General features: G+C 37.6%; 4 protein-coding genes and 1 long non-coding RNA gene across 6 annotated transcripts; 2 read left to right on the forward strand and 3 right to left on the reverse strand.

The window, feature by feature from the left end:
* Positions 1-110: 110 nt before the first annotated feature.
* On the forward strand, positions 111-3,882 carry rab34a (RAB34, member RAS oncogene family a). 2 transcript variants are annotated; one of them, XM_059514706.1, is made up of 11 exons: positions 111-397; positions 930-993; positions 1,118-1,209; positions 1,322-1,390; positions 1,510-1,611; positions 1,698-1,762; positions 2,025-2,076; positions 2,164-2,245; positions 2,358-2,448; positions 2,589-2,696; positions 3,198-3,882. In XM_059514706.1, the coding sequence occupies exons 2-11, from the start codon at positions 940-942 to the stop codon at positions 3,263-3,265; spliced, it is 783 nt and encodes a 260-aa protein (XP_059370689.1). In that variant the 5' UTR covers positions 111-397; positions 930-939; the 3' UTR covers positions 3,266-3,882. The 2 variants fall into 2 exon arrangements, with proteins under 2 accessions (XP_059370689.1, XP_059370690.1); XM_059514707.1 differs by having other exon boundaries at positions 112-397; positions 1,325-1,390.
* Positions 3,883-4,543: 661 nt separating this feature from the next.
* zgc:174895 (uncharacterized protein LOC100126024 homolog) lies at positions 4,544-6,639 on the reverse strand. Its single transcript, XM_059514708.1, has 5 exons — positions 6,251-6,639; positions 5,998-6,091; positions 5,615-5,761; positions 5,223-5,318; positions 4,544-4,901 (listed from the first exon to the last, which is right to left on the reverse strand). Exons 1-5 carry the CDS (start codon positions 6,371-6,373, stop codon positions 4,759-4,761), a joined length of 603 nt encoding a protein of 200 aa, XP_059370691.1. The 5' UTR covers positions 6,374-6,639; the 3' UTR covers positions 4,544-4,758.
* Positions 6,640-9,495: 2,856 nt separating this feature from the next.
* Positions 9,496-13,287, forward strand: proca1 (protein interacting with cyclin A1). Its single transcript, XM_059514709.1, has 4 exons — positions 9,496-10,550; positions 10,658-10,790; positions 11,341-11,475; positions 11,596-13,287. The coding sequence occupies exons 1-4, from the start codon at positions 10,019-10,021 to the stop codon at positions 13,055-13,057; spliced, it is 2,262 nt and encodes a 753-aa protein (XP_059370692.1). The 5' UTR covers positions 9,496-10,018; the 3' UTR covers positions 13,058-13,287.
* Positions 13,288-14,363: 1,076 nt separating this feature from the next.
* Positions 14,364-15,278, reverse strand: LOC132108138 (uncharacterized). Its single transcript, XR_009424410.1, has 2 exons — positions 15,057-15,278; positions 14,364-15,007 (listed from the first exon to the last, which is right to left on the reverse strand). It is a non-coding gene; the product is annotated as an uncharacterized LOC132108138 (long non-coding RNA).
* Positions 15,279-15,334: 56 nt separating this feature from the next.
* LOC132108140 (dehydrogenase/reductase SDR family member 11-like) lies at positions 15,335-19,256 on the reverse strand. Its single transcript, XM_059514710.1, has 7 exons — positions 19,049-19,256; positions 18,383-18,592; positions 18,204-18,298; positions 17,977-18,106; positions 17,770-17,862; positions 17,635-17,700; positions 15,335-15,531 (listed from the first exon to the last, which is right to left on the reverse strand). The coding sequence occupies exons 1-7, from the start codon at positions 19,178-19,180 to the stop codon at positions 15,490-15,492; spliced, it is 768 nt and encodes a 255-aa protein (XP_059370693.1). The 5' UTR covers positions 19,181-19,256; the 3' UTR covers positions 15,335-15,489.
* Between the last annotated feature and the right edge of the window lie 2,674 nt (positions 19,257-21,930).

Raw genomic sequence — 21,930 nt, forward strand, 5'->3', positions numbered from 1 at the left:
CTTATGGGGGGTCACGGATTCCCCCAGCCCCCCTTTAATCTCCAGAACTGCTTTAACCGTATTATATGTCTTCTGTAAACGCTCATCACGCTGGGGGCTGTAGGGGGCGTTTACTATCCCTCTTTCCTGTTTTTGGTCGGGAGAGACGTGGGATTGGAATGGAGACGGATCCATCTGTATGCAGTTCACAGCGCTTCCGTCTCGGAGTATCCTGCCGTTTCCTTCCTTCAGAAACTTGGACACTCTACTCGATGGATGAATGCTAAAAGCGCCTCATACCCCCTCCTCTTTTTTTTTTTTTTTGCTTTTCCTTTATATTCTCCTTTCCTTAAAGGCGTTTCAAACGTCTTTGTCTCAGGAAACTAGCGCTTTCCATTTACAGAAACAACATCTTGAGGTAAGAAGCACGCGTTTGTTTGTAGCAACAGCTGTAGAGTTACAGTGTTACGAAGCACGGACTGAGATCGACTACAAAGGATGGACTGTCGTTTTTTCTCAAAATGTGCTTGTACTACTAGTATTTATGTACTAGTAATAAAACTAATATACTTAATACTTATTGTTAATGTAATCTTGCACGTGTATAAGACGCACACATTGCACTAAAAGTAGATAAAAAGAGGTACCGCAAAAAGGTTTAGCCACAAATTGAGGGGGTTTCTTTGTTCTCTGATTTACTTTGGGATTAAGAGATACAGATTAGTGAGTCATCACCCATGCTGCTCTAGTGACCAAGTAGACAACTATTTAAACTAACCCGTTCCTACATGTTCAAGACCGTTGCATTAACACAAAGATAGGCCATTATTTTATTCCTCCAAGTCTCTAGCTAGAGCCTCATCCTGACCAGACATTACTCATATTCCTTCCTGGTGTGCCATGTTACAAAATGCCAAGCTGTGATTCATAACTTTGTGTTTTTCCTGTAGAAGCATAATCATGAGCGTACTGCCCCCTGTACGGAAAGACCGCATTATCAGCCAGTTTCCTAAGGTACATGCTTTACACACAATGCGCTGATGCTCAATGTAGCTATTGTTTGTTCTGAAACCCATCCAAACCAAACCATCTGAAATCCAATTCCTCAGCTGAGTGTTAATATTCACTCCTGTTGTAGTGCTTCAGCAAAGGTGCTGCTTTGAACACAGACGATGAATTCCACAGCAAGGTGAAGACGGCCTGTCAGCAGCAGAGGACAGGAACTGTGGGGTGAGTGAGATGTTAGCTTCTGATGAATCGGTGGTTTCGGGAGAGTTTCAGAACTGCTTGGATGGATTATCCAGCATTGTTTTATCCAGTGCCTTTTCTTGTTTTCGTCCAGTAGGTTTAAGATCTCCAAGGTCATTGTAGTGGGTGATCTGGCGGTGGGGAAAACCTGTTTGATTAATAGGTGAGCAATTCTGTTAACCGTTTAACGTTTAATAGCTGTATCAAAGAATTCAGCTTGCTTTTTAGTGATTGTTTGGCTTAATATAGAATTTTATTCTGTTGAACTTTTTTATGTTTTAGATTTTGTAAAGATGTCTTTGACAAAAATTACAAGGCCACCATAGGTGTGGACTTTGAAATGGAGAGGTTTGAAGTTCTTGGGGTCCCTTTCAGTTTACAGCTGTAAGTGAATTCTGTGACAGTCCAGCTATCTATAAACAAGTCATTTCTATAGTTATTTCAAATAGGTGTTTGTTTTAACTGTTCAGGTGGGACACTGCAGGACAGGAGAGATTTAAATGCATTGCCTCTACATACTACAGAGGAGCTCAAGGTATACGACTCACCAGAAAATAATATTAAATAATGCAAATAAATATATCATTTTTAGTATACTGTACTAGTTGTGTCAAACAATAGTCAATATACAATAATGTATAACCTCTGGTAATAGTAATAAAAGTATAATGGTCGAGTAATTAGATCATTAAATTTAATGTCTTTTCATTATTATTTAAAAAATACATTATTTTTTAAAAGTAAATATTTTTTTTAATATGAGGAATTCATATTATTTTCCCATTCCTGTTTTACAGCCGTAATCATTGTGTTCGATTTGACTGATGTGGCTTCACTGGAGCATACAAGGTAAATGACATCATCGCAGTAATTCTGCCCTCTGGGTTAACAAATACACAGCGTGGTTCACACATTGAAATGTATCGTCTTCTAAAGGCAATGGCTGGAGGACGCAATGAAAGAGAATGATCCTACCAGTGTATTACTCTTCTTGGTAGGCACAAAGAAAGATCTGAGTGTGAGTGACCATTGTAATTATTCTTAATTGAAATTATACTTACAATCATGGCCATGCATAATCCAGTACAATATCCTTCCATATACTTCCTACCACTGTTTCTTTCCTCCAGTCTCCTGCACAGTATACACATATTGAGCAGGATGTCATTAAACTGGCAGATCAGATGAAAGCAGAGTACTGGGCTGTGTCCGCCTTGTCTGGTGAGTTGCTGACTGATATGTTAAATGGGTTTTGTAGCAGTTTTGTGTAGTGTATTACAACGTCACTTAAAGTATTTTTTAAACCCTACATAGAAGTTGCTTCTGTTTTTGTTGTTTAAGGACTGTTTTTATCACTGTAGGGGAGAATGTGACAGAGTTTTTCTTCAGAGTGGCATCTTTAACATTTGAGGCCAATGTACTGGCAGAACTGGAGAAAAGTGGATCCAGACGTATTGGGGAAGTTGTTCGTAAGTACATTAACGATCAGCCAAAAATGGAAGAAAAAAAATGTACAGACAGTTTTGGAGAAATGTAGCATTACATCACTTGCTCACCAATGGATCCTCTGCAGTGAATGGGTGCCGTCAGAATGAGAGTCCAAACAGCTGATAAAAACATCACATTAATCTACATATAAACTGCATGACCCCAGTCAATCAATAAATCAATCAATAAAAAAAAAAACTAACTCATCTACTTCTCAGATGGCCTGAGGGTGAATATATTTTCAGCCAGATTTCATTTTTTACGTTGAATTTTATTGCATCATGAAAAGAAGCTAAATATATTATTTCCCCTGTCTGAGTGACCTGAATTCATTAATAGAGAAAAGTCATTCAGAGTTAGAAGTTATTACATATAAAAGATCATGAAGCAGTGATTTTCTGTAGAATAAGATGCACTGATGAACAGTATGTATATGATCATGTTGTCTTTGAATTTGAATACATTTTTTTTCTGCCACACAGAAATCAACAGCAACCCAAATAACCTGTATGCAACTTCCAAGAAGAAACAGCCCAACTGTTGTCAGTAAAGACTGGCCATGTAAAAATGCCATCATTTGCACCAACATATAATGGTACCAAAGCAAAACATACACACAAATATACATACACATACATAAGGAGAATCTACTAGATAAGAAAAGGAGGATGGACAATATTCCAACTATGTGACTATACAGAGAGCAGCGTGGTTTGTTATTCATAACGTGTAACTGAATATCAGCTGGATGAAAGAAAACATTCCTTTGTTGGAAAACTTGAGGTTTGCATTTTTGTGGTAAAGCCTTAATCTGTTTTCCCAAGAGTTCTATGCACAATTTATGCACAGTCATTATTAGTGATTATTACACTGTGTTGATTAAACATACATTTTATTTCACATTTTGCTTAGTTTACATTCAGAAGGGATTTTAAAAGGTACACAGGAGGATCATGCATAAGTTGCACAAAAAGCAATAAACAGCTATACATATATTTTTCTATATCAAAAGTCCTGTTTATTAAAAGGGTAGTTTTCCTTGAAGTTATATCCATTTTTTATTCAGGTTCAAATTCTTGCTGTAAAGACTTTAAAAGTTTTAGGGCTTATATACTTTTTTTTTATGTGATTGCCATTTTTATTCCAAATAAAATTGTTTTTCCTGAATTGAGCCATTTATTTAATTCTTTTAAAACATCTCACAATAAATAAAATAGGTATTTTTCCCACATGTGTTAATATAATATCATAGCAATGCTGTTGTTTTGATTAATTACTGATTTTAATACTGTTAATATTTTGATTAAATCTTTCATTTACATGAAATTCATCATTATTGATTATTTGTGACCCTGGAGCACCAAACCAGTCTTAAGTCACTGGGGTATATTTGTAGCAATAGCCAAAAATACATTGTGTGGGTCAAATTATTGATTTTTCTTTTATGCCAAAAATCTGAATATTTAGTAAAGATCATGTTCCATGAAGATATTTTGTAAATTTCCTACCATAAACATGTTTATTCAAAACTTTTAATTTTTGATTAGTGATATGCATTGCTAAGGACTTCATATGGACTCAATATTTAAATTTATTTGCACCCTCCGATTCCAGATTTTCAAATAGTTGTATCTCGATCAAACATTGTCCTATCCTAACAACCCCTACATCAACGAAAAGCTTATTTATTCAGCTTTATTTCAGATGATGTATAAATCTCAATTTCGAAAAATTGATACTTAAGAATGTTCTCGTGGTCTAGGGTCACATTTGAGCATTTTCAAGTTAGTAATAAGTTAGAAATCTGAGCTACAACCTGATAGTGACCTCTATTGGTATTTTAGTGTAACAACAACAAAAACAGACATGTTTATGACCAATTTGACAAATTATTTTTAAAACATGACAAATGTACTGAAATTCATTCAAGCTTAGAGAGATCAGTCCTCACAAGATTCATACCTCTTCACATACAATAATACATGTCACAAACTGCAGCTGATTCAAGGGCCGATTGATTTTTTCTCCCTGATTTCTTCATATTTAGCCACTAAATTTCTCAAAACACTCCAAGTATTGATTGTCAATCTGAGATTGCAGCTCATTTGGAATGCAGTGGGAATATTTATAGTTTTCCTTTAGCCACTTTCCTCCCTCACTGTTTTCAATGGCCACAGCAGCAATACCTACAAAGAACAAAGAAATAATAGCACTCATTTTACCATCTTAATCAAGTCTATTGATAAGTGATAAGTGAACAGGAGCTATTACACCCTCTCACAGAAAGAAGCTGTCCAAATCCCTTGTTTTGTATCTTGCAGCAACAAATATAACAAGAATGTCAATAAACTCACCAGTCATATTTCAGTTACATTATTTATTTTAATAGCTCCCTAAAGGGAGAATCGACATCAAAGAAAGGTTTTGGGTGGAGAGGGGCAGTGGATAAGTTCAAAATCTCTCATAACATTTCTTTGCTTTTATTTTATTAGCGGTCTTATGCTTACCTACGACAGTAGCTCCTTGATTCTCCACCAGTTTGATAGCTGCTCTCATAGTTCCTCCAGTCTCAATCCACTGGTCAACTATAAGAACCCGTAGACCTGAAGTACATCATAACAAACCTATAATATCCCATTTTGTGTTACTAAGAAGTAGATGTGTTATTAAAAACATCTGAATACACATGGTTCTGCAGTCATTAAGTAATACACGGGGATTATGTAGTAAAACAGGACATCTGAGTTGATTGAAAATGTATAAATCACTGCAAACTTAATAACTAAAAATTAATTTGATTAAGGTGTCTTTTAACTTGCAATTTGCCCTTTTCTATTTCAATATAGCCCACATTATCAACCATTATAGTAACAATATACGAGTTTACATACATCAGTACCTGGCTTTAACACATCAACACGCACTTCCATCAGTTTCTTTCGTCCAGAGTAGTCGCTGTAGTCCTGAGTGCGAGTTTGAACACATAAGTGTCCTGCTTTTCGAATGGCCAAAAATCCTTTTCCTAAAGTTATGGCCGTAGCTGACCCTGAAATAATTACAGGATAAAGTACAAATAAAAAAATTTTTTCACATGGAATAGACAATTACATTCCATTAAGTCAGGTTTTAGAGTTAGTCCCTAAGTTTATATCCCACTCTATATTTAGCCTGGCTGTTTGCAGAGGTGTTATATATACAGCAACATGTGCACTGAGCTAAAAATACTCTTGAATACTTAGACTGTCTTGCTCCAAACCAGCTACAAAAGAGAAAGTTTTATACCAAGGATGAAGCCCATGGCATCTATTCCAGCTACCAGGTCAATGGTCGCATTCTTGAATGGTTTGAGAAGATCTTTTACGCAATCTGACAGTGCCTGGATCAATCAAGAGTGACAGAAAAGAGTGAGCAGAGACTATAAACTAGAAAACCCATGGCAGTCAAACACATTCTAACTTGTCTTTATTATCCAGACAACAAGTTATTTAAAAACGTACTGGATTAAGTTTGACGTGCAACAAGAGCGATTGTTTACCTGTGGATTGCAATAGAGTCTTGATGGATCAAGCCATGCAAACTTTGGACCCTTTGTGTTTGGTGCCATAAGAGACAAGTACCATCCCTCTTCTCTCTTTTGGGGAACTGCTAACACATCCATTCTGGAGAGACCGTTAGACTTGTGAAATCTCAGCCGGTAACGGTGTGTATTTGGTGTCGAGTTCAAAGTATCTAGTGGGCGTTTTCAAGTCTCTCCCAGAGTTATCGCTTAACCATTAGCCACAAACCAGAGCTCTGGAGACTGTGTCTACTCCGTTAGGTTACTGTGTCACTGATTTTAAACACAAGCATGTTTCGGTGTTTTTCTCCCCTTATAAACGTTTAAAGGGATATCCTAATGCGAACAAAACTCTAAATGTTAATAATGTTTGATAACGCACTGCAACGCACTTAGGCGCCTACTCTCTTATATTTATACGGACTGAGCCTAGTTCTAGGGATGACAAAAAGATTCTAAAAAGTTTTACTCGATTCTAAAAACGTATGTTCGATTGTCTGCACCACTTGTCAGGTTTGAGATAGCCAGTCAAATCAAAGAAGGGTTGAGCTAGTTTGCCAGCAACTGTGTTCTACGAGATGTTTTTTAGACTAGGCAGTAAAGAAAGAAAGAAAGAAAGTTGTGCCAGGATATGGTTTAATAAATGCTCAGTAACTTTACCTTGCGCAACAGTGTGACTGACTCCTGAGACTAACCGGGGCTACATATCTATCCGCACTATCTTGGCGTGCCACATGAAGAAAAAATAATATCCCTCCGCGATATCAGCCGAGTGACAGCTGTGCTGAGTGCTCCTGTCAAGCACAGGAGAAAAGTAGAAATATGAGAAATTCAGAAAGAGTGAGGATTGCCTATAATACGTCTTGTGTACATTCATCATGATTCTTAACAAAAAATACGTCGTTTGTTTTTCAGAGCAAAGACGTGAAATCAGTCATGAAATTTGTAGCAGTGAAGAAAAGTAGCCTACTGTCTATTTGTGTGGGATAAGTGGCTTGCAAATAATCACAGTGAGCTAATTACAAAACTGTAACTTTCAAATACACACATCACAGAAAACTTTCTGCTATTTTAGATTTTCTAAACACTTCGTTCTATATGATTTATACGTTGTTCTCCTCATGGGGACAAAAAAAGTTCCCATGATGTCAACATAAGTATAGATCCATACTTATGCATGGGGAAATCTGGTCCACATAATGTAGGATATAGGGAATTGTAGTGAATACCAGGTAGGCCTACATCACACAGACGCACACATTTGTTTAAGTGGGGCCAAAATAAGGTAATTTCATTGCATTTTTCAAACATTTTGAATTTACCTGTGATAAAGAAAACCAAGAGAATTTAAACATGCTGTGAGATATTCTTACGGAAATCACGTAGGCCTATATTGGAATACTGAATTTGACTTAGAAAGATCACTGTGATGTTTTATCTGTAAACTACCGTAAAAATGCATTTCGATAAAAATAGCTAGCCTATAACAATAGGCCTTTAGCGTCATCAATACAAATAAGGTTAAGAAAGCTTAAGATGGAAGCAGATATTTTATAACTGCTGAATGAACGGCAGTAACTATACCATTGAAACTATATAAAGAAACCGATACAAAAAAAAAGGATTCTTTATGTGCAAAGTGCCAGGAGCCCGTTTCGACTGAATTGCGCCTCATTACAGGACTCGCCTAAACCATACACTCCACAAAAGATCGAAATTATGATGTTATGGACCATTTTATTATTGAACCTTTCGGTCTTTTAGCCTACGTTTTATTTTCTGCAGAGATTTCTCATAGTGACATCTTGATTGAGCAGCTAACTTATTTCATTGTTTAATATAATACGGTTCCTTTTTTGACATATCCGAAAATCATGTACAATTGAGGTTAATGGATTCCTCTGTGCATGAGATATGAGCAGTCATGCAACGTTTTATGTTTGCATACCTCAGGCTTCAGATTTATGCTCCAAGAACTGATGTGCTATTGTAGGTCACAAACATTTTAAAGAAAATGCACTATTTCGAAATTACAGTGTGCTGGTATGAAGTAACAGTTCGTCAAGTATGTGGATCACGCAGAGATTAATATCCTGGCAAAAGTTTTTAATGAGTAGCTTATTAAATTAATACTACATCGGATTGATTTTACAACAATGTCGCATGTTGCCTCTGGTGATTTTACATCATTGGTTTCCTCCCCCACCAATCCGATTTCTGTGCCAAAGCCCACTGTTGGACTCAATATAGGGGCTCTTTGAAAGCCGACCATAAATATTTTGCTTTTGGACTTGCACATACTCAATTCCTGATTTATTTGGTAATTTTGTTAGTTCGTTGTTTGTACCCTTCTCAGCAATGTCGTTAGATAGTCTATTTTAATAAATAGAAATGAGTTCAAATAAATTGGCTCTGGGATGAACGGTTTTAATCATATGATATTTTTCTTAGAAATACTATGGAAAGCTACACATTGAATTGCTTGAAAGCAATAGCCACGAACAATTGCAAATTTATTTACATATGGACAAGGACAAACGTGCGTTCTCTTCTTAAATTACTCTTTTTCACTCTACTGGCGCCTGCGTCTGTTAAAGTCCCAAAGTTAAGACCATGTAACCATAGGAAAAGACACTGATGTTCAGTAACTGCACGAGTCTTCATTGGTCTGCATTGAAAAAGCCCACTGTTCCAAATTAGGTCACTACCCATTCCTTTTGTGAAATTAGAATGCCCAATCTCGTTGGGTCGGAAGAATCACCCCATCTCTTGTTACTATGGAAAGCGCCAAAGGAACCTCCTCCTTGCTGCGTCACCAAAGTAAATCTCAAGGTGTGGGGAGAGATGGGGTTACTTGCGGTCAAAACACACATATCCATTACACCCTACATTCATTCAATGACTTTCAGGGGCACGAAAGTCATTTATTTAAATATATATTCTGTAGTTCTGATACAACGCCCCTAGTGCATTAGACTTAACTCAAATATGTTTTAATCAAAATACAAACGTTTGTGATATATTTGTGATGTGTAAATACATAACAAACTAATAAATAATCACTAATTCTGACGCAAAGCTATCAAACAGATAATTATTTCGATCGTTTCCCTAGAAATCCCTTGTAGGCTAATCTCTTTGTGGTTAATTAAACGTTGTTTGAAAAAGTATTTTACTTCTACAAAGAATAGCCAAGGCTATCTCCAATCTTTCGTTTAGAACGTCTTTGTAGAATTCATACCTAAATTTGCCTTAAATTGCCTACCTGTAGCCTAATTCTGTTTCATGCTTTAATGCCATGGTTTCTATAGTCTTAAAATGTAATAAAAATAATAATAATAATAATAATAACAATAATACAAAATGTGGTTTCGACAAAGCATTGATTTAGGCCACTTTTAAAAAGAAATGAAACAAGAATACCCTTTTGCCTTGCAAATATCTCCCTCTCGCAAATCAGAAATACGAATTTGCCTTTTGCAAATAAATAAGGTGCAACCGACCATTGGAAATCATTGCACATTGTTCGCTTGCCACAGGGACGCCAGGAGGAGGAAACAGATGCACATTAGGGTATTCAAGTTCATTGGAGGATGAAAGGGTTAATTAAATGACAGACCCCTCCCATTATTGACCGGCAATATATTAATACCCACGGCAGCCGGTGAAATAATCCGGTACTCGTCGGACAGGAGAGGCTGCGGTGCTGTCTGAGACTCCGTGGTGCTGAAAGTGCCGCCCGCCGCGATGTGGTCCGTGTTTTTCGTGTTTCTGTCTTATTTAGACAGGAACTTTGTTAAAGGCGAATTCTTAAACCAAGCTTTAGATGCAGAACAAGAGAGCAAAGAGCTCTTTTACATGCTCAACAACACCCTTTGCGCCAAAAGTTCGGTTGTGGGAGAGTATCATCTCCATCAGGTCACCGATGGGGCTGAAGAGGTTCGCTCTGTGCACGACTCTGAGGGCCGTCTGGTCGACTGCTCTGTGAGCCAAAACCAAATGCAAGTTAAATCCTTCATGCACGTGTGCAGACTTGGGCTAAGGAACCAAATGAGCTCCGATTTGAAGATGAGTTTGACTGGGGTGTCCGAGGCAAAGGCTAACTGTGGCAAGCTGAAATCGAAAGGCGACAGGAATTTGATCAGGACAACAAAACAAGCAAAAGAGTCGAACTCGGATGCTGCGAACAATAAAAAGACGCGAACCAAGCGAGGCTTCACGTATCCCGGGACACTTTGGTGTGGTGCAGGAAACATCGCAGATCATTATGATCAGTTAGGTGAGTTGACTTTAATTCACAGACTTCCATAGACTATTATTTTTAAATTTTCATACTGTAGCATGTGTTTAGGCATTCTGTGCATGTGATTTCTTTTTCACCCTCAGGCGAATTCGAAGAGACTGACAAATGTTGCCGCGTTCACGATCACTGCCCATATGTCATCCATGCGTTCTCCTCCAATTATGGATACACCAACTTCAAATGGCACTCCCTCAGCCACTGCGACTGCGACAATGCGTAAGTTTGATCTGGTCCATATTTGACAGATGAGATGACAGCAGCCTGACATGCAATACTTCATTTAAAGCTACTTTAAACACTTCAAAACTCCTACTGTTGTCTATATGCCGTTTTCACAACTTTCTATTAATTGTGTTTTTTAATTTTATTCTATTCATCTGAATGACTAAAATGTGACTAAAATAATGGAAAAATGATGGAATAATCTGAAAATGTGCTAAAATAAAATCTCTTGATATTTGTTAGCTGCCTACAAAACATTAACGTGCTTCACTTGAGGTTACAACAATCAACACCAATGAATTTTTACTGAAAATTATTTTTCATAGAACTGTCATAAGGATAACAAAATGTAAGGCTTAGATCAGGCAGAAATGTTTGCAGCAGGTTACCAATTTTTGCAGTGTATGTTTTCAAAAAAAAATTTTTTAACTGATGTTAGACCTGCAATAAAATGTAAATGCTGAAAAAATTTAGACATTTTGAAATCATCTCCAAATTTATTTAAGATAATGGACATTTATATGCTTACATCTGCACCTTACAGCTTGAAGGAATGCCTGAGACTTGTCAATGACACTTCATCCCGAGTGGTTGGACAAGCCTTCTTTAACGTGATCGAAGTTCCTTGCTTTGAGTTTTCATTTGAAGAGCAGTGTGTTGAGCGTCACTGGTATGGGGTGTAAGTATCAAATTCTATGTAATTCTATCAAATTCCTTTCTTATATTCTGCCGCACAATTTACAGTAGCCAAATTAATAGCCCAATTAATGCAGTTTTTACTCTTCTCTCCATCATGAAGGTGTAAAAAGTATGACAGAGTTCCTGTGGCAGTGATTAAAGAATCAATCCCTTATGACTTTGGAGGCATTGATGTCATTGATGTATTGACTATCGCTCCTCCAAAGAAGAAACAATCAGACGAAGAAAAGCAGAACACAACATCCTCTGAAAGCACAACGCAGTCATCATTCTCAAAGACCGCTGCCCCTGAGGAGCCCTCACTCACAAACGTGGTGACGGCTGCAGAGGATTTCATTAAAGTGCTCGCCACAGTCTCCACCTCTCAAAGCTCGTCTGCAGACACAGGCAAAGGAGAAACTCAGACGTCAGAGAAGAAGAGGAAGAAAAATTCCAGCAAGAAGAAAAAAGAGAATCAGAAGAAAATAGGAAAGGGTAAAGGCAGGAAGAAGAATAAAAAACTTAGTGCTGTGTTAAAGGTCGACGAAGGGACGACCAGAGCGCCATCGACCAGTCAGACAGAGGAGGTCATGGGTAAGAACAACTTTGCAGAGGAAGCAGCAAAGATGAATCGGTTTAGAATAAAAGAAAACAATTTCATGAACAGCGAGCTAGACTCTGAAGGAAATTCTAATAAGATGATGAGGGACGATCCTCAGAGGACAGTGAATGATAATCAGGATGTTGTTACCATTACCACCTCAATAAAGACCAAAGATAAAGAACCAGACATTCTAGAGCACAGACAAGCAAATGACACAGAGTTAGTCTCCACCTCGCCTGCAGCTCACATTACCCCAGCTGTCCGCGATAAGACCAGAGCTAAGTTGAGACAAAGAGCCAGAAAGAAAAATCAAAGAAAAAACAACCCTCCCACGGAAGCCAAGGAAGAAACTCTCTCGACTAGTCCGTCTGAAGGTGTCAGCTTCGTAACGTCAAAACCTGAGCATCCAGCTGGCACTGTAAGAAATGAGATGATGCCAAGTACAATGCACTCGGAAGAAAAGGGACCTGTAGTCACTACAGCACAAAATTCACCCATTGTTAAAACCAAAAGGCCAAGTTCAAGGCAGAGAGAAGGAAGAAAGAGAATGAGGAAAATCATTGCCTCCTCTACAGAAGAACCTCCTCGTGATATCAGCTCTCAGGATCCACTATTGTTCACAGGTTCTGCAACTGTGGGGCCAACCGATGTACTAGAGCGTCTGGGATTGGACCAAGTTGAAAACCCAACAGAAAGTTTGAAGGACACCAATGGTAGGAAGAACAAAGGAAGGCGTGTAATCAAAATCTGCTATGAAGCCTTTTTGCCTGATGTTGCAGACACCACACCCCTCCCGACTCTGATCGAAAAGGACACTGAGATTCAGTTGAAGGATCCTGAGATGAACACAGCACCAATGTTTCCTCTCCTACAGACTAACACTGCATCCACGGCAACCCGCAGACCTAAGAACATGAAAAGGAAGAGAAGCAGGGAGCGAGGACATCGAGAAAAGCGTGGAAAAGTTAAGAAAGAATGAAACTCAAGAAGCTCCGCATGGTGCGACCAAACTTTTTTTTATCTTCTAGGCTGCCATATGATATTGTTTTAATAAGCAGCATGTTTTTACCTACTCTGTTTTTACAACTCTGTTGATGGTAGACTGATAGATCGGATCAGTTTTATAAAGCATGTGTTTCTCAACATGATTGCTGAATAAAGTTTATAAGAGCACTGGTGGTCCTTCCATTAGCATGGTTTGAGAAAACATTCCTTTTCTTCACAGTATGGGTTTTGTTTTTAAGAAACAAAAAGTTGTGTTCCTCCAGGTAACCTAATTATTAACAGCAACCCCCCCCCCAGCCGTGTATCTGCAGTGCACTGAGTCCATTTAAGATAGTCTTTGTTCTTGCACAGACTTTGGCCTTTTTAGGCCTTTGCCAGTGGACTTAAGCAGAACAGGTCACATTCTTCTCAAAGGATAATCTGCTTTAGGTACCTCTCCCTCCATCTGACATTAAATGAGTATTGTAACACTGGATTCAAATCTCCTGTCAGCTGACCCTCACATGCTCTTGTTAGAAAGCAAGACCTTAGTTTGCAGAATCGCAAGTCTGAAGTTCTGATTCAAGCCACAGTGCAACAATAATGCATATGAATTAGAAATTACTAAAAGTAAAGGTTTGGACATGCATAATTAATCAGTGTGTGAATTATGGGGTTTGGGGGATCTGACCTCTGACTATTAAAGTTGGGGCCACTGAATATATATTTCGACAGGGTTTTCAAACACGTACTCTACTCAAGGGAGCCCAATGTGGGATTTCCTTTATTCAAATGAGGGACCGCCCAAATTTATTCACATTATGGCCTGAGCCGAACATCACACCATTTTGCATCACACCAACTTCCTCCTCCGCGCGACCCCGCTGTACTCAGCAGTTTAAGAACGAGTGTGTGAAAACAATGTGGAGTCTTATACCAGCTCCGTGGTTCCCAGACACGGAATAATTATCCAACATTCAGAGGGTGTAGACGTTATGAAATGATATACATTCCAAAAACAGTACAATAGTATCATTTACAAAGCATAAAAGACAATTCACGATTGGTTCCGCAGCGTTTCGTGCTGTTACGGTCATGGAAATGGGGTTAAAAGGGTGGGACTGTGTTCCCATGAGAACAAGAGGCTTTTGCTGAGTAACTGCACGTTCAGTCCGCATGCTGAGACGAGACGTGACAGGTCATCTAAGACCACAGAGGAACTCCAATGAATGTCAAGTGGGTAAAAAGTATGAAAAGTGGCTAAATAACTCATCTATGTTTGGTTTAAAGCACAAGCTTTACATTTTTAAGCAGACATTTTTAATGGCAAAACAATGCTTCCCTCAAAGCATTAACAGGGCTGAACTTTTCTAGTTGCTAGGCATTTTTCCTTGAGATGCCAATCATGCATGAGGAGGAAACATTGGGCCATGAGCAGCCATAGATTCCGAACTGAAAGCAAGTGCAAAAATCAGTTGAATGATTGTCATTTACACTATAAATACACAGAAAAGTACCACTTGTTTTTCAATACCTTTCAAAACTATACTATGGTTTTGGAGGAAAACGAGGCGTCGAGACTCTTTTACTAACTTCAACCATGTTTGACAAGATAATTTATAATTTATTAAAAGGTACTGTTTTCCAATCATGGCATGATAACGCTTGCAGTAGTTTACTTTTCAGTTTTCAATAGACGTCATATTTGGTTTCAGAGAGAACCAGAAAACCAGAAGAGCTATTTGGTAATAAACTCCTCCCACACCCACACTTTAGGAATAAAAATACAAATTATCAAAAATTTAAACTGGGTCTAGATATGGATATACTGGCAATTCAAAAATATCAGTTTAAATCCACATGACTTTCCTCTATCAATGAAACAGCTAAATATTTGAAGAATATCCTTGCTGTTCTTATAATTAAAGTGAATAACGATTGAAGCCTCAAGCTCCAAAATAACACAAAAGCATCATAAATGTATGTCATAAAACACTGCACTATAGTTCAAATCTTCAGAAGAAAATTAAGTGTTAAGTAAGTCAATAACTTACTTAATAATTAAGTTTGATCAAAGCCATTGATGCAATGTAAACCATTAATGCGGAGCTGCAAATTCAGAGCTGAAATCAGCACTGATTCTTTGTAAATGTTTAGCAATATGTCAGTAAAACCACATTTTGCAAGGATGATTTTTGTAAAAATATTTAAGTAAAACAGCACCAAGAGCATTTAAAACCTTTTTTTTAAAAAATCAAAATTTTTGCCTGTCTTGTAACTTTTACAATACATATAGTAAAGTAAATGTACTTTATTTCTAAACCTACTAGTAAATTGAGCAATAATTATTTTATAGATTTATTTAGATTGTACTTCAAATTCTTTCACAGTGTGTCGAGATGTTTGATCCCATTTAACTTGAGCCAGTTACATTGACTGATCCACTGGCGTGATCTCAATGTCACCAATCTACACAAAAGGAAGGAAAAACTATTATATTACATGATTCAGCCATTAAATCAAGATATCACCTAAAAATCCAATGCAGGCATTTTCAAGTGCTCCTCAAATTTATTTTTGATTAAATTGAATTGACAGCAGTTTAAACGACAAAGAACAGCAATTATTCTAATTTCTGACAAATTCTTATCTCCAAAATATCTTATTCATCTCATAATCTGAACATTGATTAAGTGACAGCAAACATTAAAGGCAGGGTAGGTAAAAAAATGTATAAACAACTTTCTTCCAAATTTGTTTAAACTTTCTATATATATCAATGCATAATTAAAATGTAAGTACTCTGATAAAAAGAGTATAAAAATCGAGTGACTCTAGACCGTTTAATCTGTATTAAACACAGCTCATTATTGCCATTCGGGACGAAACATAGGATTGGTTTAGGCGACTGTCACTCTCTCGCAACCATGGCAACCACCCTTTTGCCACACATGACGTGCCCACTTGCGCGTGCACGTTTGATTTGAGGAATTCAAGAGGCACAGATCCTAGGAATACCAAAACAATGGCAGAGAAACAGCAAGCAAAATTCACAGTACCAGCCTATGCAGTTAGTGAAGGCAAACCAGGCAAAAAAAGGAAGACAGTAACAGTACAAGAAAAGGCAATGAACAAAAAGTCTTTGGATAAACAAAGAAATAAAACGCGAGTTAATTTCGGCGTGGCTTTCCAGCGATATCGAGAACTGAGGGAACTCAAGGGGCTGAAAAGTGACTCCTTGATGGCTTTATTTCTGCTGGACAGGTAAATCTTTCTTTTTCTCTTTTATTTTTTCATGAAGCATGTGTCATTAGCACACGTAGCTGCGTAATATAGCTAACATAACCAGGGGCGTCATGCATTCATGATTTTTGAGGGGGCACATTTGGGGGGGGTTCGTGAGTATAAGTCATTCTACGAAAGCACTGTATAACTGATATAGGCTTATTTTTTATTATTATTTTTCCTTTTTATTCAAAACAATTCCAAACATGCTTAATATATCAGGAAATATCTCGTTTCTCAAATATGTGTAGGTAAACGCGTTTTGCACCTTTATAGATTGTTATTTGATCAATATATGGAAATGTAGTGTAATCTATTAACTACACATAAAAACCTGACTTTTTACTTAAGTGCCATATCATGCCATAAAATATTTTTAATACGACTGAATTTGCATTTAATGTAAATTTGTTAATTTTAATAACAATATTGTAAGATACATATTTTAACACTTTCATTTTACAGAGAGTAAAGAACATTTACATTATCAAAAAACATTTTCATTCAGTCTAGCCAGAGTTCAGGCACTCTCAAAAACCCCCATTAAAAATCACTGAAGCACTTTACATTATGAAACGAATATCTTACTTACATTCGTACGCACATCTGCACTTTTTGTTGTTTCTGATGAGAGAATTCGCTAAATAATTCAGTCAGCGAGCAAGTGAACAAAACACCGCGTTTCAGTGATGACTCTTCTGGCCGTCTCTCATTGGCCATTGCATCCATAAGCGCAACAGAATAGTTTCTGATTGGTTATCATGAAGCGTTGTACGAACGCGTCTGTCACTGGCTGAGCGCCAGCCAGCGAACGCAGATTTGAATTTAGCAGCTGATGCTGTGCACTGAACGATCTAATCACACCGCTGTGATTGTATCAAATATATAAAAAATATTATTCTGCAATTTTTTTTTTTTTTTCGTTTGGAAGCTGCATTTAAAATCCACTTGGCTCAGAAATCTGAGGGGGCACGTGCCCCCTCACTTTGAATGGGCACGACGCCTCTGAACATAACATTACTTAGCGAGCCGTAGTAGAGGCTTTGGAAGGAGCCCAGAAGGGAGGGGGTGGAGTGAATGGAAATAATGAGCTGTCTTTAAAACAGTCGTGAGAGGTCTACAGACACTCGATTTTTATACTTTCTTTTTCAGAGTACTTACATTTTAATTATGTATTGATATATAAATAAAGTTTAAACAAATTTGGAAAAAAAGTTTTTTATACATTTTTTACCTACCCTGCCTTTAACAGGACAAACAGTTTCTCCAGTGATGGATGATGCTTACTTGAACATGAGGAGGAGCACTCAGGACATACACCACTGTGTTTGCGATGTCAACTGCTTGTAGGCACTGTAAATATGATATTTAAACACATCAATGATGACCTTCAACATATAAGGAATCAGAATTTGTCTATACCTTTTCACTTTTATAAGTAGCAGCAGCCTTTTCTGGGTTTTCGCTAAAGAGTCGGTAGGCAAATTCTGTCTTCACTATGCCAGGAGAAATACACTGTTAAAGAAAGAGCACACTTAGTACCAACAAGTCTTGCAATACGACATGCAGCATTCATATTACACAAATAAAGTGTTGAACAGAAGAACATCTTGACCCTCCTGCTCTTACCGTGGCACGTATGTGGGTTTTGGCTTCTCGTAACTCTTGCCTTAAACCTTCTGTGAGAGCCGTCACTGCATATTTGCTGGCAGTGTAGAAGTGTGCATCAGCACTGTTGATGACCCGGTGTCCACAAATACTAAAAAACTTATTTTAAGACACTGAATGCTTTTTTTGTCTAAACATAGACAGGAAAATGAGTACATAGAACAAGGGTGCAATAAAATCACTGGTACCTGTTGATATTAATGATATGACCATCATCAATTTTTCTTTCTTTCATGGACTTGTAAGCCTCACGGGTGCACACTGACAGGGCAATGACATTCACCTGCAAAATATGAACATTTGGCAATGACTAGTATGACTCACTCTGCATGTTAGATAAGGAAAACTGCTTATCTGAAGTACATACATCCATCATAGTCCTCCAGCCACTGGTTTTGCCGCTCAACAGAGGCTCTGGGAGAGCCAAACCAGCATTATTAATGCACACGTCAATGCCCTGATGTTGAACTTTGATCCAGGAGAACATGGATAACACGTCATCCTCTACAGACAGATCACATTTATATGGTATCAGTGTGCCACTGAATCCACTACTGACACAATCTGCTGCCGATTTCTGTGAAAGGAAAGAGTACTTTGAGATTCACATTTAAAACCATTGGCAGAGGGATACAAACTTATTATTGCTACTGCTCTTAATTTGTATCAAAACGATTTCATCTTTGCTACAGAGTGATAGACGCTTCATTCACAGCTTCAAGATATACATAATTTACATTTATTTCTTAGCAGACGTTTCCATCTAAAACACTTTACTATAATGAATCCTGGGATGGCCTGAAGATCTCAAAAACGGACTTACTTAATGGAATATACCCTTTCGTTTTCCAAGAAAGCATACAGGTGTAATGTAACATGATAGTGATAGACTATTATTCAGTTACACTGAATCAGTAGTGACCAATGCAGGCTGTGGACGACCTCTGTATAATCATAGAGGCATAAATTACCACTACTTAACGATTTTTTTCAGCACAATGTGCCGATTTATTCCTCATAGCTGTATAATTACCTGAATTTGCTCCACATTTCTGGCACAGCCGACCACCTTCATGCCATGCTGGACAAGAGACTTCGCGATCGCTGCTCCGATTCCCACTGAAGCTCCAGTGACAAGAGCAACCCTGCCTTTCCAGCGATCCATGTTACAAGTTCACAAAACTCGTACAGAAATCTGCTGCCAGTGATCTTCACTGCAATCCTCTATGTCAACGAACACCCCTGACAAACTGGCCAATAGCAATGCACTTCCTATTCTACAAACTATGCTGCATCAGAGCACAATGAGTTTTTATTCCAAGATTTCGCAGTCGCATTTAATCCAACGAACCCGCATTATTTGAGTTTAATTTTGTCTTATTACGAAAGAAAAAAAAAGATAATAGCTAAAAAAAATAATAATAATAATACTAAAAAAGTAACAGCAAATCAAAGTAAACTTTCTGTCGTGTTTAGATATTCTTGCAGCGAATTCTAAGTGAAAACAGTTAGGCTTCTTCTGTTGGAAATTACCCTAAAACATCCAGTCTCCACTTTCCCTCTGGGCATTACTTAAGAAGTCTTAAAAGGGATAGTTCACCTAAAAATAAAAAATACTGTAATCATTTACTAACCATCTACTTGTTTCAAACCTGTATGAGTTTCTTTTTTGTGCTGAACACTAAAGAGTGTTGGTAAACAAACAACATATATATATATATATAGGGTTAGGTGAGCCAGCAGACATTAACAGCGCAATAGTTTCTCCAGCAATGTATGATGCTTACTTGAACATGAGGAGGAGCACTCAAGAAATGCACCACTGCAGGCATTGTAAATATAATTTTACATTTAAAAAAGGTAAACAATGACCTACAACATGCTCTGTATACAAGAACAGTATTTGTCTATACCAGTGGTTCCCAACCTTTTTCAACTCAAGGCCCACACAACCAAACACACGTTTGCGGGACCCACTACAAATTTTTTTTACTGACCCCGCTATTGTTGGGCTAATAACTTAGTACTCAGACGCTAGATTGTTAACTGTCTTTATTGAATAAACTGGCAATGAACAGAAAATAACTTGTGCTGGCACTGCTCTGCAAAACAGGAAAACCAGATCCAGGCAGAGCTCGGCAGCGGGTACACAGCGGAGCAAGCAGTCAGGAGGAAACATGTTGACAGCCATTTATGTTGACCCTGTTGACATTTATGCATGTTTGAATTTGTTGTTCTGCAGCATATGCAGCAAAAATATATAAGATAAATTGGCGGTTTATTCTTAAGCCAATCAGTGAGCTCGAATAATGGAAGCATAGTTTCAGTTTAATATTCATTTTTTGTTATTTAATTATATATATATATTTTTTTTTTTTTTTTTCTTTTTTTTTTTTTTTTTTTTAATTTGAAATGATGTTATTATGTTATGACTTAGACATTTTAACATATATTAACACTATTATTATTTCTTTTAATAGTAATTGGTGGCCCACCTGCAATACCATCGCAATACCAGTGGTTGAAAACCACTATACCTATACCTTTATGCTTTTATACTGTAGGTACGTAGCAACAGCTTTTTCTGGGATTTGACTAAAGAGCCAATAGGTTAACTCCGTCTCCACTATCTAGACTGTAATAAAAGAGAATTCTTAGTGCCAACAAGTGTTTAGACCAGATTTATTTCAAATAATCATATTACTTTATCCTTATGCTCTTACAGACATGTGAGTTTTGGGCTCTCGTAGCTCTTGCCGGAGACCTTCTGTGAGATCCGTCACTGCATATTTGGTAGCGGTGTAGAAGTGCAAATGAGGAGTCCTCCAGCCAGGAGACCCAGGAGAACATGGATAACATGTCGTCCTCTACAGACAGATCAGAATGCCATGGAATCCACCACTGACACAAGGGAAAGAACACTTTGAGATTTGCATTTCATGAAGAGTACAAGGCTAAAAAAAAAAAAAAAAAAGGCAGCATGACAGCAAGCAGGGGCATCATGCATTCATGATTTTTGAGGGGGCACATTTTTTTTGGGAGGGGGGGGGGGGGTCGGGGGTATAAGTCATTCTACGAAAGCACTGTATAACTGATATAGGCTTATTTTTTTTTCTTTTTATTCAAAACAATTCCAAACATGCTTAATATATCAGGAAATATCTCGTTTCTCAAATATGTGTAGGTAAACGCGTTTTGCACCTTTATAGATTGCTATTTGATCAATATATGGAAATGTAGTGTAATCTATTAACTACACATAAAAACCTGACTTTTTACTTTAGTACCATATCATGCCATAAAATATTTTTAATACGACTGAATTTGCATTTAATGTAAATTTTAATAACAATATTGTAAGATACTTATTTTAACACTTTCATTTTACAGAGAGTAAAGAACATTTACATTATCAAAAAACATTTTCATTCAGTCTAGCCAGAGTTCAGGCACTCTCAAAAACTCCCATTAAAATCACTGAAGCACTTTACATTATGAAACGAATATCTTACTTACATTCGTACGCACATCTGCACTTTTTGTTGTTTCTGATGAGAGAATTCGCTAAATAATTCAGTCAGCGAGCAAGTGAACAAAACACCGCGTTTCAGTGATGACTCTTCTGGACGTCTCTGATTGGCCATTGCATCCATAAGCGCAACAGAATAGTTTCTGATTGGTTATCATGAAGCGTTGTACGAACGCGTCTGTCTCTGGCTCAGCGCCAGCCAGCGAACGCAGATTTGAATTTAGCAGCTGATGCTGTGCACTGAACGATCTAATCACACCGCTGTGATTGTATCAAATATATAAAAAATATTATTCTGCAATTTTTTTTTTCGTTTGGAAGCTGCATTTAAAATCCACTTGGCTCAGAAATCTGAGGGGGCACGTGCCCCCTCACTTCGAATGGGC

Source organism: Carassius carassius, chromosome 28, assembly GCF_963082965.1.
Source record: "Carassius carassius chromosome 28, fCarCar2.1, whole genome shotgun sequence".
Lineage (NCBI taxonomy): Eukaryota > Metazoa > Chordata > Actinopteri > Cypriniformes > Cyprinidae > Carassius > Carassius carassius.